The sequence below is a fragment of the Ptychodera flava genome, chromosome 19, assembly GCF_041260155.1.
Source record: "Ptychodera flava strain L36383 chromosome 19, AS_Pfla_20210202, whole genome shotgun sequence".
Lineage (NCBI taxonomy): Eukaryota > Metazoa > Hemichordata > Enteropneusta > Ptychoderidae > Ptychodera > Ptychodera flava.
In genome coordinates, this window is record NC_091946.1 from 21,810,038 (window position 1) to 21,829,917 (window position 19,880).

Here is a 19,880-nt window from a genome sequence, read left to right on the forward strand (position 1 = left end):
GCTTAGTGGTGACAGCATCCAACAAACAAACAACTCTACCCTGTATTCCTCAACCCTATCACTGTAAATATCAAGACAAGTACATTAGAACAATGAATTTCATCAAAAATACTTCTTGTATACACTCAATTACATAACAAATAAATTATTCAAATAACTTAAAATAAGTCAAAATTAAAATAAGTGACAACAACAAATATATATTTTCATAAATATGTTTTTGGGTCAAAGGTTTCGTATTTTTGCGACCGCCTTCAAACTACTTTTCCCTTTCTGGAAGTTGTACATAAGTTTACAATATGTAAATACCTTAAGTATGATGTAAAGGTTTACAAGTATAAAAAAATGCATTTAAAATTCTGTTTTATGACAATACTGAAAAAGTCTTTTAAAAATACAAAAAGCAATAAGTAAATGTTCAATGAATGGACAAGATAACTATTTAACATGTCCTATTGATGGACATTCCTTCCTTCATTTTCAATTTAATTTTTTAATGTATTTTGTCCTTAAAGCTCCATAAGCTGTAACTTTTGACATTTTCTCTTATTTTTGTTTTCAATGATGACTTACTTATGTTAATTGTCCTACCAAATAACGCAGAATCACACATTAGTTTGGGATCACAACACGTACCGTCGGCCAACAACGAGCGATTTTATGTTGCCAATTCCATTCTGGTCCGGACTGGAATACAACGTTGTTGACATCTGGCGCTTGGCGCTGTTGATTTTTTAGCGGCTGTGCATCGGCGGGGGAGGTAATTTATGATTTATTTTCACGGAAATACATCATTTTAGAAGAACTAAACATATTTTATTGACGTTTTAACATGTTTTACTGAACAAAAAAATAGGTAAAAATAGGTAAAAATTACAGCTTATGGGGCTTTAAGTGAGCTGTATTCTATTTATTGAATGTATGAAAATCCACTGATTTAAAGAAATAAGTGAAAGAAGGAAAGCCATGTTTCCAGAATGTATTGTAGAAGAATATGGAAATCAAAGACCGTCTACACGAGGGCTTCAACGTTTTAAAAAAATTTTGATTTTATCTGCTGTGAGTAGATTATTGCTGAAGTGCTGCACATAGATTTTATGGCATAAATACCAAGTGTACAGAGATATAGTCAGAATCAATTGATCATAATGTGAACAGAAATTATAAGCTCCAACCAGTTTACCCCTGTTCCCTGTATACTGGGTCCAAAATCATCATTGATAACGATGAGTTTGGGCCAAACCATGATAATGAAAGGGTAAAAGGGGTGAAATCTTGTCATGTCAGGAATGATTCATTTCTCAGGAGCTTATTCAAAATTGGCAGTATCATTTGAAAAAAATTAGCAGTGCAATGCATTAGTACTACATCTACAACGTAATTCCACTTTTCACAAGTTTTCATTTGACAACAGTGAAATAACATGACTAAATGAATGAGTTGTTGTTGCAGCCCATACACCAAATGGTTAGGAAAAGGTGTTGTATGTTACCCCTGCGTGTTCTTTGGTGAGGTTGGTGCGGTCGTTTTCAGATTGTGACTCTGAGGGATCCTCCCTGTTGAGTGAGGAAGGGCACTTACCATTCTCCTCTGCTTTACTGATGTGGTATTTGTAAATGAGTTGTAGATTCAGTCTGTACTTGATTCCAACAGCAAGAATGATGAGTGTCAGGACAACAGTCGATGAAACGGCGATGGTGATGATGAATAATACCGTATTTTCCTTTATGAATGGCTCTGGATTTGGATCTGAAGAAGAACAGAAAATCTTACAATGAATAGAAATGGTTTCAAGAGATTGAACACAGGCATGTCAATGATCCCTTTTACTTCAAAGCTATGATCTACTAATTCTTCTTAGAATGTCAACAAGCATGGTCAAAGTTGTAACCATCCTCTACTTTTCTGGTAACTCAAAGACGCCCATTGTTATAAATACCAGATTACATGAAAGGACGCTCATTATGCAAAGAGACACCGTGCGAGTAGCTTGAACTGAGAGCTCCAGAGATTGCGGTTTTTTGCGTGTTTTTTTAATGAAACTGCTAACTGTGACTAAAAATAAATAAAATATGTGTCAAGATTTCAAGTGTAGAAAGCCGTGCGCAATGGTTTCTTCACAGTTCTCCAACTTTTGTACCTACCCACCACATTTCTGGGGATAAAAAACGTGATCAGACGACATTCAAGTCGATTACATCTTAGTAACAGTGAACACAGTCCCTCCACAAAACGTGCCGAGCCTGGGATTGAGAACGGCGGCTCTAACAAGTAAAGGGTGGACTGGATCTTGAGATACTGTCCTCATTAGGTTTTGAAAGATTGACCTGTGAGGGCGCTAGACCTAATGATGAAACTATCCTCCATTATCTACAACAACGTGCAAGAATGTGTGAAGGACTCAAAAGGTTAACATTTGTAGAATTTCATTGTGAACTGAAGATGTCACAGCAACTTGAGTCAACACTTCAGTTGTATCTGAACTGGTGGTGTTGTATCTGAACTGGTGGTGTTGTATCTGAACTGGGAGTTGGAATTTATTGAGGATTCAGACATCATTTTCTTTTATTCAGTCCATCATCCACAGGGCAAACATCCCATTACAGGATGTGATACCCACTACCCAATGGAGCAATGAGGATTAAAGTGCCTTGCTCAAGGGTACAACACTGTGCTAGAGCCTCGAGCTCACCATCCTCTGATAGTGAGTCCATAACGTTGGACTCACAGGGTCTTGAACTCACAATCCCCGATAGTGAGTCCGGTACCCTAACCACTGCCCTATTTTAACTCCACATTTTCAACTGAACCTGGAAACTGTATCCTCTCCATTAAAGCAAGCATTAATGGTTATTTGTAAAGTTTTGTGTATTATGTTCCATTTTTACGACAGTTTGTTACAAAGCAGGTACGATCGAGCACAAAATTTCCACAATGTGATGCATTTGAATATTTTCAACTTGCAATGAGTTGTTACTGTCAGATTTGCATATCCAAACAATATTCACTATAAAGATACTGTTCTGGAGAGTTTGGGAAAACAGTGATGGCCACTTTACTCAGCATTGTATGATTTGTATATTATTTTGTTGTGAAATTGTGTTCTTTTGTATGGTTATTAAAATAGAAATAAATTGCTTGAAAAATACAGGGCTGGCCCACTCCTCAAAATCTCCTAGTTGAGAACCCTGTACACTCTTAGAATCATTGTGTTGAGTTTCAGGCATGAGACGTGTCCAAAGGCCACAAGCCTTCTGCCAGGTATCTCTGAAGTCATACTGTCGTAACAGCTCTTGAAGCAAAGATTTGTTTTGAGATACCTGGAAATGTAAATAGGGGAGACAAACAGCAGGGTGTGTCAACTTTGGGACTGAATGCTTCCCCTTTAAGTACAGTGGGTTGCATTGACGTATTGGCATTGCGCAAACTCGACGTATTGTCTAAATTTAGGTCTTGCCAACACTGTCAGGTGTAATTATCAGCTGAGCAGTAATTCCAGTCAATCACAGAGAAATCAACACTGCATAAGTTGAAACATTGTCTTGCAGGAGGTCAGATGTAGTCAAAACAACTACACCTGAAAGCAAGTGATATGACTTTGACAGTGCGTGGACTTGTGCTGTGGTGTTGTTTTGACTGCGTCTGACCTCCTGCTAGACAATGTTTCAACTTTTGCAGTGTCGATTCCTTTATGATCGACTCATAATACCGCCTAGCTGATAATTGCATCTGACAGTGTGGGCAACACCTCAATTTAGACAATTGGTACGTTCAGATTGACGACTTTGCGTCGGCCCAGGTCCGGACCTGGGCCGGGGCCGACGTAAAAAACCAATGTGGACACGCTGAGTCGGCCCTGGGCCGACTCAGTTTGGTCCCGGTTAGAAGGGGGGGTTCAGAGCAGACTCAGGGCCGACGCAAAATTTGGTCCGACGCAAATCGACAGTGTGGACACGTTACGTCGGCCCTGGTCCCAGTTGACCAGGCCTCCGCTATGGATCGAAGTTGAACTAGTCACCCTATTCGCACAAAACAAACGACGTTTGAAACTAAAGTTTACACCTATCGAAAGTTTTCAATCCAGTCTTTACATTTTAATATCATCCCATGTACGCTGAACTTCCCACCAACTTTTGTTCCGCAAACGAGACCATGTCATGATTCGATTCCACAGTGCACGTAATAGACTAGAGAGGCATGTCAAAAATGCCGCGCACTGGTTATTTCTCCACCGCGGTCTTATATATACCATATGCTCATCCAATAAATAGTGAAGATCTCTCCGATGATTAAAAGGGTGAGTGGTAGTCATATTTGCCCTTCTTGTGCATAAAAACACAGGAAAATCATGAACAGTAGAAACAGCATGCCATATTCAAATGCGCCATTTTGAACTTTGACAGGTCAGAGGTCACAAAGGAAGGTAAAGTTACGTCGGCCCTAATTCTGGTACCGGTAGGTGTGGACACGGACAAATTTAATCCAAAAGGATAATTATTTTGCGTCGGCCCAAATTTCAGTTGGGTTGCCAATGTGAACAAGATAAATATGTCTAGTTCACATAATGCCAATGAGTCAACGCAAACCGCTGTAACATCCTAATCAAGACTACCTTACCTCCATAGCTTAGCTTCAGAGAAACCACCTCAGTGCCATAACCATTCTGGGCGTACACGGTGTAATCAGCATAACTGGATGACTGTATATCATAAATGTAGAGGTATGACCCTATGGTCTGCATTTTATCTCTGGGGGAAAAAAGCAAATCACAATAAGAGTGAGATTAGAAATTTATATAGCCACTTACAAGATATAAGTAAACATTGTCCAGAATCTCTCAATAGTTTTATATAGTACCCCAAAATTTACATTCAGCTTTGTGCCCAATTCTTCCCTTAAGGTAGTATGCACCCAAAAGTGAAAGACTTAAAAGTTTCATTCAAACGTAAAGTTTCATTCAAACTTTCCTTAATGAAACATTCAACCATTCTGTTATCAAATCAAGAATAACATGGGGCCCAGGGGCACTGAGGTCCTTTGTGCCTCTGTGTTTATTATTTGACATGAATTTGAAGTACTGTATACTGGCAAATAGTCAAATTGTTTAGACAGAAATGAATTTCACTGACAAACATGACAGTTATTTGAACTGGTTGGTAAATATAATTGCATGGCAAACCCCAAATGTGCTGGTCAGGAGTTTGAATTGTAAATTTGAGTGTGCAATCTAAGTATCAACAGCGTTTGGTATGTATGAAGGTGAAAGAAGACATGGAACCCTTTAATAAAATATCCAAGACTGGACTGTGACTTTAGACCTGGTGATTTTATTCAAGAGCAGCCTTCATACTTAGGCTTAATCCTTCACACAATGTGACAGGTGGTTTCATTGTAGTTACCTTGAACATTGTGACAAAATGTACAACTTTCATTACTCAAGACAAAGCAATGTCGTCACTCAAGACACGTCACTGCCATTAATCAAGACATATTGTTACAAATTTATACCATCCTAAGGAATATTGTTGTTATTACTCACAGGGATGTAGAACATAGCCAGCAGCCAGCAAAAACAACTGGCTGTTAGCTAAAATTTGCTGGCTGTGAAAATTTAGATTTAGTAAAAAATCAGGACATTTTACACAAACTTTATGTGCACATACACTACTTGTATCCGCCTGTACTTTTATTTTTGCTATTAATCGAGATGTCTTTGCATCATTGTTCAATAACTTTTAACATCTTACCTCGGCTTCCAATTTGTAATGTATGTTGTGTTGTCAAGTTGTGTCTCTACATCATATTCACCAGTTTTATTTTCTTTTATCCAATAAATCATTTTATCCTCATCCCCACCATATCCAAAATAGAATTCACAGTAGAATGTGACATTGCCTCCATGTAATCTGCTGTAGTCACGGCAGCGTTTTGAGTTGAGCTCTTTGGGCTTGTCCATGAACTGCATCGCTGTATGAATCAATGAGAAGTAGCATTACGGGTGCAAGTCATTTATCAGCATTATTTTTGAATAATCTGAAAACCAGGGATTGAGAATTGCCCCTTTAAAGTAGAACGCACCTCAGGGACAGACATTCGGACTCCCAAACTTTTACTATTCTCTTCTGATATACCACATGTGGGGGTTCATTTTAAAGCTCTTGGTGTAAGAAAACTTTTCACCGGTTTAGTTTTCCGAAATTCGAAAAATTTTATTTTTCTCCATAGAGTTAACACAGAGATGGTGGCCATTTTGAATTTCTAATATCGGTAAATCTTGGGTAATTTGTTTCTCTAATACCAAAATTTACACGGTGACCCCCTATTTTTATTCTTGATTTTGAAAAAGAATGTTTGAAAGATTTCTTGAGGAAAGTTAGAGCAAAAGTTTAAGTCCTTCACTTTCGAGGTGCATACTACCTGTCAGCATTGTTTTTGAATAATCTGAAAACCAGGGATTGAGAATTGCCCCTTTAAGCAATCTGAACAAAATACAGAGTATTCCTTTCAATTAGCTCAGACTTCTGAACTGCTTGTAAATGTAAACTTTCTTGCTGCCTCCTAACAAATGGATCCGTGAACCGTCGATGGAAATGGAAAGTGAACCGCCGATGCCACTTGCCAAACGGGACAAGTGAAAAAATAATGAACTATAATACAATCCATGAGAGCAATTTTCTTGTATGGGAATACAAACTTAAACAACAAATAATAATCATTTTATGTCATTGCGAGCATTAGCATAAGGTTTTCTATAAAATTGCATGAAGAGTTGATGAAAACAATAGCACTACAGAATCGCTTTCAATAAAATGCCATTTAAACAATACCACCCGTTAAACACAGATTTTGCACATGAAAAGCTCTTTAGTTGGTTGAGCGAATGTTTACAAAGTTCACTGCCCTATTCACGAGACAAGGTTTCTCTGTCAAAAAATTTGTCTGTACGATCAAAAAAAGGAGAAAAGTTGAATTTTGTGCTGTGAATAAATGTTTATATCACTATAAAAATAGTCTGGTAGTGAAAATTAGCACTAAAATGTGGGACTTTCACTAAAACGTACTCTTCAATGTTCAGTTCAGTGAGTGGCATTGCAGTCGGGCAAGGGAACTTAATTCCCCATTGCCCAAAGGACAAGTGGAGAATAAATAAGTATCTTCCCTGTGTATGTCGCATACGCTAAAGTGTTCTCCGCAGCAGCGCCCCCTTGTGGTTAAACTCTTAAATCTTTTGTTTGTTTTGCTTTTAACAGATACTATATTGCTATTACTATTTTGCTTCTGAATGGTGAATAAAGGATTGTTGAGAGCACTGGTAGAAAGGATGCAGTTATCTCGTAATCTAACAGATAAAGATACCAGTATTATTATTAATTTTCAATTAATGATAGGAGAAAGAAGTGCTTCCTTGAGATTTCATCTTTTGAGAAAGATTCGAGGGAGAAAGATACCATAGAATATGGCTTGTGAGACAGCTGTACCTTGACTGTAGAAGACTTGCAAAGTCCACTGGCAGTCGTTCGTGTCAAATATTTACTGCTAAATTTAAGATTCATAAAACAAAAAGGTTTAATTATAGCAATCTTACGTTCGACCCATAGAGTTTTGGTGTGGTTGATTGAATGGGTTCCATTGCTGGCACTGCATGTGTAGTTTCCGGCTTGTTTGTCTTTAAGATACTGGAATTTCAGAGTCTGATTTCCATTCAGGTTCTCCATGTATGTCTCTGCCGGATCAATTCCCTTCCATGGGTATGGAACGGAGCCCTTGTACCAGATCATACTTGTATACCCACTGGCACAGCAAGACATAGCCTTGTACTGGGTGACAGTGCCAAACTCAAGATCTCCCATGTCCGGATTCGTGAAAGTCAGTGTTTTATCTGGATCAAGACAAAAAATAAATTGATTTTAACCCTTTCATTAAAGTGGCTTGACCAAAACCCACTGTTTTCGTTGGTGAATTCCAACCAGTGTACAGGGAACAGGGGTGAAACGTTTTGGTTCTGCAAGTTTTTTATTTTTTTACTACTTACACCCACAGCAGACATGTGACAAAATTAATTTTGAAAACACAAAATTCATACTTGCTATCATAAAATTTCAGGATTCACAATGTAAAATCTTGATTTTTCAATAGCTGATTCTAAATAATGACAAATGTCCAAGAATGGGTATACTATTTATGGTCTTTCGTTTTTTTCATTGGCATTGTACTATTGTAAGGGACGATTCAGAATTTACTTCCGGGGGGGGGGGGGGTGGAGGATTTTCAGGGGGGGGGCCACCCATTTTTCCCAAGAAAATTTAGGGGGGCCAGACAAAAATACCACAATCTTTAAGGGGGGGGCCAAGGAAAAAAAACATCAATTCAATATTTGCCCAGAATTTCTGATCTCTACAAAAGAGCACCGTAGACGCTACCTGGGTGACAGATAAACTCAACATGTTTAGTTAAACTCCTTTAGCTGCCAAATTCGGTAATATTCACAGTGGTTTGTTTTATGCATCTACTGCAGTATCTTGTTCTCCTCCCTGAAGCGTTATGAAATGTCCAGTATTTAGCGTGTCAATACAAACCATACAGTGAACAGTCAGGGTTGTTTTTGTTGAAAAGAGATCTCAGATCAAGTCCAGACTAGAATTCATTTATCAACAATAACAATGGTCATTTATGTTCACACTGGTATGTTGCTAAATACAGCATTGGGTGTTCTATATAGTGATAGAATAACAAACAAATGCTGATACACAGAGATGAACATTGAACAAATGCTAAAAATTACAGCAAATGTCTTTTTAAGGTTGGGTTTACCTTGTAGCTTGTAAAGCAGTTGAAAGTTGCATGATAAAGAAGTGTTAATTTATGCAAATGTATGCAAATCACCTGATTTCTTGGCTTCTTTTGCCTCCAATTTCAAAATTTCCAACGAATTTAACTCCACTCCGGCTGGGTCAAATTTTCTGAAATTTCACATTATGTTTTTTAAATGCTATATAACACAACAACTATCAATTGGTTTTGTTTGGCAATAAAGCTCTTACATTTTTAATAAGAGGCATTTTGAATAAGAGGCATTTTAATTTTGCTGATAATGATTTTAATCAATTATTAGAGTGTCAGTCTTTAAACCCCTACAATTTTAAAATGAAGATGGATAATGCCAAGTAAAATAGTTGTTTTTTTCTACATGAATACTATCCTTTCAAGTGAAATATTACATTTCAGAAAATACTGTCTAGTTTTCGACTTAAATTAATTTTTATCATTAATACAAAAATTGATGTTTTTTACCCCAAATATACACCCACTTCATCCTTTGAGTAAACTACTGCTACTGCTACTCTTCTTTTCTGCTCCTTTTTTTATGTTTCATTCTCATCAATTTTACCCTTTCTAAATTTTTTAAATGTTCTACATAACTTTTTACAGTGCTTACATCTACTATAAACTTTTTGAAAATAAATTTATGGCCGTCTCATCTTCAAGGCGCTTTCAACGAATAGGTTTTAATGTTGAAAATAAAAATATTATGTATTACTGTCAAAAATATATGGTGAAAAATTTACAAAAGGGTTGATTTTCCAATAATCCTGTATGTGCATCCAGAAGATCATGTGGCACTGCACCAATGCTATGGTGTCGGATTGTTGAAATATTGTGTACACATGAAATTTGCTGTAGTCCAAGAAGTGATCTCAGTGTGTATGAGGCTAGGAAAAATGTGGATAGGCTTACACATTGTGTACTGATGCTAATACTTTTGTGTCCCATTCGTTCTGATATGTATAATCAAAGATTTCACAGTGGCGGCTGGTAGAAAAGGCAAAAAACAAATTAACATGTATTGTTTCGTGTCATCTGAAAACATGCGCATCATGACTATTTTAAAATTAAAGTTTGTTAAAAAAATTTGAAATATGAATGCTCTGTCAATTTTGAAAAATACTGCTCACAAAATGTGAATTTTGAGTTACACAGGGTTGTCTGCATTTTAATATGAACATTGGATTGTGAATGGAATGAGCAGAATAACATGTGAATTCATGTTTTGGATAAGGTGTTTTGTTCAAGAAATGTTCTAAAATATTCCTCAGCATTGTTGCTTTCAGTGGCAGCAACTTGGTTTTATGACAACCAAATTAAAAAAAAAGAGAAAATTAAAAACAAGTTGGCTTTCACCAATTTTAATTCCTAATGTTTAAAACTTTCACCGTGAGTCTGCAAAATATTCAGCATCATCAAATGAAAATGTATGCTGAACGTGTGCATGTACATGTACATCTCACTTTCCAGAAATATCTGGATATCTGCAAATGAGATGTACCATAAACTTCAAGATATATATCACTTTGCCAATTATCTGCTCCTCTGATTTTCTGTTCACCATTTCTAACTGACATCTTTGCTTGTCTTTGTGTGCATCATATGTATCAGTGAGACATAACGAAAAAAGTATTCATATTTAGTAATTAACTTTTCTTCAGAAATTTACAACCAGATATGTTTATTGCTACCCTTTCCAAAAGTGTGCCACTTGCAGTCCCTGCAAATCATTCTTTTTATAGTCATATAACCCTGAAATGATTTGTTATATCATCGATTAAATGTCCACTACAGTTCCTGCAACTTGTTAGACTGGATATGTCTATAATGTATAAGCATGCATGTATATATTAGGGGGGGGGCCATGGAAAAAAAACAGGAAAGATGAGGGGGGGCCATAGATTTTTTCTATAATTTACTAGGGGGGGGCCATGGGAAAAAATCACCGAGAAAATAGAAAATCCTCCACCCCCCCCCTGGAAGTAAATTCTGAATCGTCCCTAATATTGCTGTAATCAGGCTCAATGAGTTAGCGTAGCCAGCAAGGGCCTATTTTATTACACAGTTTTCTCAGGGTTGATCTTGCCAAAATTGGAAGCTACATACATGGGAAAAAATCAAGGTCTATGAGAAAGTCTAACATAAACATTATTCTTTCATGATATTGATAGCTTCTTTACCGAGATACAACACGACTACTTCAGACTCTGCCTACACCACACTACACTTGTACCTCAGCATACCAGCAACTCATGGGTCAAAAGGTCACATTATTATTCATGGTGTATATTCTTAGAAATATACCTGGAACACGGACAAACAATTGTGGCCGATAACCTCTGAAAATCCATGACACCATTTCATTTTTTTCTTTTCTGGTACAGTGCTTGAATCACAACATTAATAACAATGCCATATGTTTTAATACAGAAATATTTCGGTTTGTCGACTATTTCAGCTCTTCTGTCTGTGCATATAAAATAATGTCATGACCTACATGTATGGATTCAAAAACTGTAGTTAACTGTCAAAGGGACACAGCAGTTATATTGTTGTACATAAAAAATATGATAAGATAAGCCATATGACTGATTGTACTTTGGAATGTACTGTACCTTTGACAAATTGGAAGTAAAGTCCATAGCCTTCGGGTTATGAACATGTTTATATCAACATTCTTCTGGTTTTATTTAGAATATGGAATTCTTTTTTACCATAAAAGGTATAGGGTTGTTCACAGTTTACATGACTGTTCTCTAATTAATATGCAAAAATAAATATTTGTCCGCATTTTTAGATTACACTTTTGAAAATTACGCATGTAAAACTGACGAAAACACATCTTAGTACATGACTACTAGTGTAACAATGAATACTAAAAGGCATATCAGGTGCAGCCAACGGAGCTATTCATCGAAAAAGCTATTCTGGGAGCAATTTTTGAGGGAAGGGGAAATTTTAATTTTGCTAGGGCAGGGGACATATTTTTAGGTGGCAGGGGAGCAAATTTTAGTTTTTTTATCGGGCAGGGCAGATATTGGTTGATTGTCCTGGGGACAGGGCTTGGCGAAAGACGAGGAGAGGGGAAGCTACTTTAAAAACAGGGACACGGGAATTTCAGCTATGGTATTTCCGGGGATGGGGACACAGTGCAAGTACTTATACCTTTTAAAGGTTACCCAGACTACTTAGCCTATCGATTGACCCTACATCTCACTCTATGTACTGCGAGATGGAAACCAAATACAAGGCAGTATGTGTCTGCATGGGAATGTTAATTTTCAGGGGAAATTTTTTTCTCAGGGCAGGGGAAAATCGACAGTTTTTTTTTCATCACAGGGTAGGGTAGCTTCATGTCTGCAGAGGAAATGGAATGACAAAATTTTTAGGTGAATTTTTTCCACGGCAGGGGAAATCGGCAAGTTTTTTTCGCCACAGGGCAGGGGAGCTTCAAACTTGCACAGTGGGGAGGGGAAATAGGCAAAAGTATGTGGGGAGCGGGTAAAAATGAATTGAAGTTTGAGTGCGGCAGGGTAAGTCGAAAAATTTTCAGTGGGAGGGCAAATTATGAACAGCTAATTAATTACCCTCTTGACTTAAAATTAGTCAGGTCACATTACTTGTCCTGCACAGTATATCTTACCATAGTAAGGACCCCTTTAAAAGTGCATTGTTCGTTGGCTGCACCTGAAGCAAGCGGCATGTTCACGACTCAGAGTACAAGCTGCAAAAACGGCCATGTATGCAACATTGATAAAATTTGTCTGCATTTCAAGCTACGTGTCCGATGTCGCGCGCGTACAGCTATATTTAGTAACAAACCTGTAACCGTGAACAGAGCTATTGCATTTGAGGGTGAGTAAGTAAAGAATCCCTATTTCTTATCCTCAAAATTCAAGGCTGAAAACATTCTCATTGACAACTTTCACTTCTCATATTTTTGGCATTTTTGATTATCCACATTACCGAAGATTTGACTCATTATCTTTGTATCCCTACATTATCCCTTTTCCTGCCAAGTTCATATTTCACCATCAGGTCAAGTTGGTTGAAACTAGTCATTAACGCAAAACATGTCCAATATGGTACATTTTAACAAAGACTTGAGGATTTGAAGGTCACTGAAGACAAGAGATACTGTAAACATGATTTTTACAAACTAAAGCTGCTATAACACACCAAGCCAAATGGATGAAAATACATGGCTTGGCTCAATACCACTTTTCACTGATTTGGCAGATGGGGAAGTGATACTGTCTGGCAGGTAAAGGGTTATCTTGCCCTGTTTACAATCGTATTCACTACTGTTCAAAGAAACATACTGTAAGGTCAGGTCAAAGTGCGAAAAATTATTTGTTTAGCACCCACATGCACAGCTTTTCAGAACGTTTCGGAAAAACACCACAAACTTTACTTGCAGAATTTTCCATGTTGAAAATATTCTGTTGCAAATATAAGCCAAGACTTTAACACTGCAATAAAATACTTCCTTGAAACGGTCACACTACCACCAGAGGACCATGTGGTGAAGTAAAACCGTACCCTCTAGAAGCATACCGGTACAGTTATAGGAATGGGCAGGTTGTCTTGTATCAGAAAACCGTCAAATAGCTGCATAATCATTTTGTGGTAAATTTTTTGGTGTGTTTCTTAACCGTTTACCAGCCTATGGCACCTTTCAGAATTTTGAGACGACACACTGAAAAGAATTGAAGTAATCTAAGCCTTATCATTTCTGATCAAAGAATGCCTAAAATTTTAAAGTTTTGTGAACAACTGCCCCTAAACACAAAAAATATCTTATTGGCACTTCGTAAATGCTAATGAATACTGAATATTTATATTATCTATTTGTTATCATCCTTAAATCATACAGGTTGTTTTCTACAAGGTGCTCTTTTGTCTTCATGAGAATGTATCTCATGATATAGCTAGCTGCTTTCAACTGGTATATACCAATAGTGTTGTATTGATTCCCATTAAAGGCGGAGCCTCCCTTTAAAAGGGCGCCAACCTATGGCGGCGTTCATTGTGTAAGTGGACACCAAACAGGTAACATGAGGGCACATGCTCCAGAAAATGCCACTTTTTAGTTTTTTCCGACCGCAAAAACGTTGGCAGACTGCCAAGTGGTTAGCACGAAGCTGCTGCCGATCAAACCCTGTGGTTATATTCAAATTCTAACTTGACTGGACGATGTTTTTTAAAGAAATTTGAGTGTGGTGCTGAGGAATAAATGACCGTTGGCAATTTGAACCGACCGTCAATCAAACGGTTATATAAGCTTTGTTTGCAGGATTAGCAAAAGGTGACAAAAGATTGAGATCAGTTTGTGTAATTAATGTTATAGAAATCAAACATCGTACTGGCCGTGTGTTTGACTGGGAGGAGAACTCCACTAATGCGAGAACCTGGGATTGAAAAGTGCGCTCTTTAAGTGATTAAATACTAGAAAGGACATTAACTACACGCATAATTTTATTATTTCTTTTTATAGATGTTTACTCAGTGTTTCAAGACATATTCCACAAAATGATATTCTAGGTACATTATGCTGATATCGGTTACATTTAGTGATTCAAAAGGTAAGTACTCTAAAAAGGGTTATTCTTGGTAAATTACATTGATATCCAGCTCAGTTACTGTTATAGGACACCACATGTTAAAAGAACAGGTACCAAGTGTTGCATACTAATGACCTGTAGGATTCCAGGTAATCTAAAAACAATTTGCAACATCCTTGGAAGTTACAGTGCACAAGCTCTTTAACAAGCTATTTGAATCAGCTACAGGGTTCTCCTCAACTATCGTGATTTTTAGGGGTGGGCTACCCCTCATTTTAGAGCAATATATATTCAAAACTGTACAAACAGCATTTCACAACAAAAGAATATGCAAATTCTACATTGTTATGTAAATTGGTCCCCCTCTGTTTTTCCAGGTTGTGGAGACCACTGATCTATCTGGCAACATTCACAATTCATTAAATCATGTACCGGTATGACAGAGTACATGTATGATGCTTTGGATAAATATTATGTACATGTACTGTATGGTCGAGGCAAATGGCACAAACCAATGTCAACTTGGCCAAAACTTGCCCAAAGTCCAACATGGCCTAAACAAACTTTGTCCCACATTTGACCAGAGTCAAAAGACTATCAAGCCTTATTTCAATTATTTATTGATCTTTACATTTAGCTAAGTTATCTTGGCATATTTCAACTTCTGTAGTTTTCATGTCCTTTGATTTTTGTGTTAGAGGAAGCACGGGCAGTGTGATAAGTTAAAAGTCGGCTGATGAGTACATTGTATGAACTCATCAAATGTCATTCATAGCATTTGGATAAGATACATATGGTTTTTTTCACATTATAGTTCTATGAGACTTTGGATCTAGTTCACCTTCAGTTGTATTAGCTTCAAGGCCAAGTTGATTTCAGTCAAAGCAAAATGGTTTTGGGCCAAGTTTCCATGGCACCACTTGTATTAAGCTTGGATGACAAGATGAATTATTTGAACACGTATGCAGTGTTTGAAGAACTATAAAATGTCTCCTATAGTATAGGTCGTATGTGTACTGGTCAGCTCTGTACGACACTTCCTGAAGTGTGTAATGTTTACACAATAACATTCTCAGACATGTTTATGTTTCCAAGATATGATTACTAGTAATGTACAATACATAGTGAAAATGTGGCAACCATTCTAGTGGATTATGGCACACACGGAATTTAGAATTCAAAATATGTCTACAAGTTTATAAAGTACACACTGGCTCCACATACACTGTACTCTATTAAAGAACATTTTAATATTCATAGAATTTAAAAAGTCTAGTGCATTCTGATGTACCGAGTTTAATAGTTTTTTTGAAAAGGATTTTCAGTGCTCAATACCACCACGATGATAGACTCAGACTGTGATACCAGTAAGTGTGCAGGTTTACTTAGCAAATGATGAAAAACAGCCTGAGTTGATCTGAGCATGAACCCACACGGTAGGTTCATGGTCTGAGTGGATGACTCATAAATGCCACTCCTAAAATAATTCTAGCCAAGCAAAGGGGAGTGACCGGATGGTATTGGTTGTTGCACTGATCCCACTAGTGTTGGTGTTTTCTTGTTCGGCAACAATTTCATTTGCGAGTGCTTTCAACTAGTTGTAACAGTGACACATAAATATGTTCTTTGAGGCCCTTGAACTATTTAATGGTATGGGAAACTTACACAGAGATAGTTTTGAAAATATTTTGACAAAGTCAGCATTCATTGTATTAATCCTTTTGTGGCCAGGCTCATCTACTGGCATCATGTCCAGTCAGTTTAAAACCCTTTGAGCACCAAAGCCAACTTTTGCTGCCTTTCTAAAATATAACCCCAGTCAATTTTTTCAGATTTTTGCCAAAATATTGATAAAAGACTATAGCTAATGAAATGAGATGTCCATTTGGTCCAAAATTATGAAAAAATTACAGAAAAATTCTTAAAAATTGGTAAAATGTTGCATGAAAATTTTGATGGGCAAAAATTACAGCACTCAAAGGGTTAAAACTGGGTATAACACACCATGTCCTACATAGCAATTTCAACAAAAGTTACTTTATATGAATTTAAGGCCTCTACGCCCTAGAAGGACATAATATCTGCTGCCTGGCTTGCTGAAATATGAAAAATGAAAAGATATTCACTGACTTGACTTAAATGGCCGGTAAAATGGTCTTTCTTCCCATTCGTACATGTACATTTGGATGACTTCTTGGGAGATATGATAGCATTTAGACAAGAAAGTTGGCGCAGCCAGAAAAATCTGTGATTTATGACATTTCAGATTGCAATAGGCAAGACATGGTTTGCAGCAATGAGCTGACAGCAAGCTATTCTTTTAAAAGATCATACATAAACTTGAAATGGTTCTCCTGGCCCTGAAGTGCACTTTTACACTTCTAGTCATCAATTATTCAGCAAACGCACACAATAAATGGCCATCATGTCAGTCTATAGCGGCCACAGGAAGTGATCTTTATGTTTGTGCAATAGACCATTTCATGGGTGTATTCAAAGTGATCTTTTTGGTACGTACTTTTTTATGATTTATCCTCAACATTGTCAATGACTTATTATCTGCACATTTCCATACTAAAACAATACTTGCTAACGTGCATAAATGAATACTAAATAATCCAATCTGTGAGCATTACATAGAATTGAGTACCTGTTTGGGGCATTTTTTGGGATGAGGGGAGAAAATAAAAAACTTTCTTGGAATCAACCATGGATTCACATTAATGTTTATGGATATTATGAGAGATAAAAATAACCTCACGGATACCATACGCTGAGGTTTGCATGGCATTATTACCTTATTAGCATAGCACGTAGCTACCAGCAAATATGCTACTGTTTTCTTAATCTGTTCAGTCTGTAAGTGGGCATGGCAGCTACAGTTTATTGACTCTTTTGACTCTTGCAGATCGATATAACAGACAAATGTATTCCTACAGAATGATGCCCTAATAGTTGGTGCAAACAAGAATAAAATTTGTACATACATCTATTTTTAGAGAATTTTTTTCAATTTTTTTTTAATTTCAAAAATCATAACATATATTCCACATTGATGTCCTATGGTTTCTGAGAATCATGAAAATTAGCATGTGTAAAATTTTGAAAACTTTGTCAAATTTTCTTCATGAAAACTTCGAAAATCTCTCCTAAAGCCAAGCTACTTTTCTTTCATATCACTCACAGTCATGTGATCTGACGTCTCTTTGCTGAATTATATAACAAAGGACCCAAAGGACTACAAAAATGCACATCATGCTAATGAAAGCCGAGATTACCATATCAGGAAATAGTGTTTTTACTTGTCTATCCATATAATTGAATGAAACACTGGTGAATTGGTTAATATTGCACAAATAACACAAATACAAAGCAGATTGACTACTGGGCTTTGCAAGATACAATCTGACCACATCTTTCAGTTTCACTTTTGTGAGGGGCAATATAATTCTAGTTTCATAAGTGCAGTTTCACTTTTGTGAAAAACAGCAGATGTCCCTTATCATTGTGGAATAAAGCTGTATGTGGAAGTCACAGCTAGTCAATGCTGGCATTTAAACTGGGACAAGAAATCTAATAATGTGTTTCATCTCAGGCTGCATTGATATGATTGTTTTGGGGTCAAAGTTCGTAGAAAGTGTTTCTGCTGGATTTTGTGTTCTTTGCATGAAAAAAAGATACTTTAGAAAACCAACTACGAATTATTGATATAATATTTGTGTAATTAGTAATATAATATATCAAATATAACTGTGCCGCTTCACACACCAAATTTGGTATTAACTAGTATCAGACATGGTCTGTGTACCAAAGTCTGTGGGCTTGTCATGTGATAGTCATGGGAAAACAGCTGAGTGATCACAAAATTGCTGGGTACGGTAGGAGCTCCAGAAATCCACATATGTCTGAGCTAAATGAGAGCTTATACAAGCAAAAAAAGTTTATACCATTACAAAGAGGTCTGAATGCCTCAGTGGTTCAGTGCATGCACCTGAACTTTATTAATTAAATGGTACACAAGTACCGCAAGTACTGCCAAGTGACTGGCTGGATAGTCTTATAACTGCATAATAGATTACAAAGCTTGAAGTTGCAAGAGCAGCCAATCACTTTGCTGCGGATCCGTAGCCCTACCACTCCCTTTGCTGGTTCTGTTGGGGGGAGTGGGGCACAACCAGCAAAGGGAGTGGTAGGGCTACGGATCCGCAGCAACCAATCACTTAGCATGTAATGTCTGGTGAGAGCAATGCCACAATTCACATGAAATTATGCAATTGGGACTACACATGCTTTTGCAGCCACTCTGAAAGACTTTCTCCTTTGAACATGCTCATCATGATAACAGACCTCAATAAATATAAAATTGACAGCACGATACTATAGTCTAAATTTTCCATTCTGAGAAATGCCCGACAACTTGGTGAAAACATGAAATGTATTGACAGCTGATGTATGCAGAGGAAATGAAGATGGCTAATATCATAAAGCCCTTGCCTTGAGACCTTCTTACAAATGATTTACAACCGTTCCAATACTTTACGACTTACATCATTAGTCCCCTATGCACTCACAAGAATAGGCTATCTGAAAATGTGGCATACGACCATAGATATTTGCGCCAACTGCCAGGTAAATTATTAACTGGTATCAACGGTGTGTGTGGACGAGTTGTAAGTTCTTAAAAACTACAAGAAATATGACAATTACTTGTTTGATTGCAATTTGTCAGTAGGTAATGAATAATGATGATGAAGCATAGACGGCAACTATTTTCTTCTTACCTTTAGCTTTATCATTGTATTGGTCACACGTTTTCACTCCTTCAGAGAAAGTTACAAATATCAAAACACATATTACACCGATTACCCATTCAACTTCAAGGGCACACGTCTTTGTCTTCGCCATAGCTTCTTGGACTGTTAGGGAAAATCAGAACATACAGTAAGTGCTATGGTACATATGTGGGTTGATGACTACACTTACACGGAGGGAAAACCCTGCCGCTAGTACTGCAAGATCAGATGCCAAACTTAGGAGCTGACGCATGTGATGAAAGATATGGTAGCCAACCTCTAGAATGGTGAAGTGTGCGTCTTAAGTACCGTTACCGATGTCCACAGATAATTCCTTACATCATACTGGGTTTGACATTGAGTGAATTCACCTGGAAAGTATTGACAATACCACAATCCCTGTCTATGACAATACTGACCCTGTTTACTTCACCCGCTGTGTCGCTCTCCGTGTCTCTTGAGTTAGTGCAGTACTGAGTTGTTCAACACATGACACAAGGCGGAGTTTCCAGGTAATGCGGAAGTAGACTTGCTTCAAACATTGTATGGTAGGTATTGTAGGTTCGTTATCTCGTTGAGTCGTGGTACGTGTTTTTTTCGTAAATATGTGAATCGGGAAATATTATTTGTTATTTTAAGCATTTCTAATTTGCTCGTTTATCTCTTTCGTTCCCAGCCGAGATGTCCATTCTGATAAAAA

General features: G+C 37.2%; 1 protein-coding gene across 1 annotated transcript in view; it reads right to left on the reverse strand.

The window, feature by feature from the left end:
- Positions 1-19,690, reverse strand: part of LOC139118897 (interleukin-1 receptor accessory protein-like 1) — a 29,360-nt gene extending 9,670 nt beyond the window's left edge. The window contains exons 1-6 of the mRNA XM_070682459.1: positions 19,600-19,690; positions 19,169-19,303; positions 7,586-7,879; positions 5,748-5,967; positions 4,618-4,748; positions 1,582-1,749 (exon numbers count right to left, since the gene is read on the reverse strand). Coding sequence (XP_070538560.1) covers positions 1,582-1,749; positions 4,618-4,748; positions 5,748-5,967; positions 7,586-7,879; positions 19,169-19,292 — 937 coding nt within the window. The 5' untranslated portion in view covers positions 19,293-19,303; positions 19,600-19,690. The remainder of the gene's footprint in view (positions 1-1,581; positions 1,750-4,617; positions 4,749-5,747; positions 5,968-7,585; positions 7,880-19,168; positions 19,304-19,599) is intronic.
- Between the last annotated feature and the right edge of the window lie 190 nt (positions 19,691-19,880).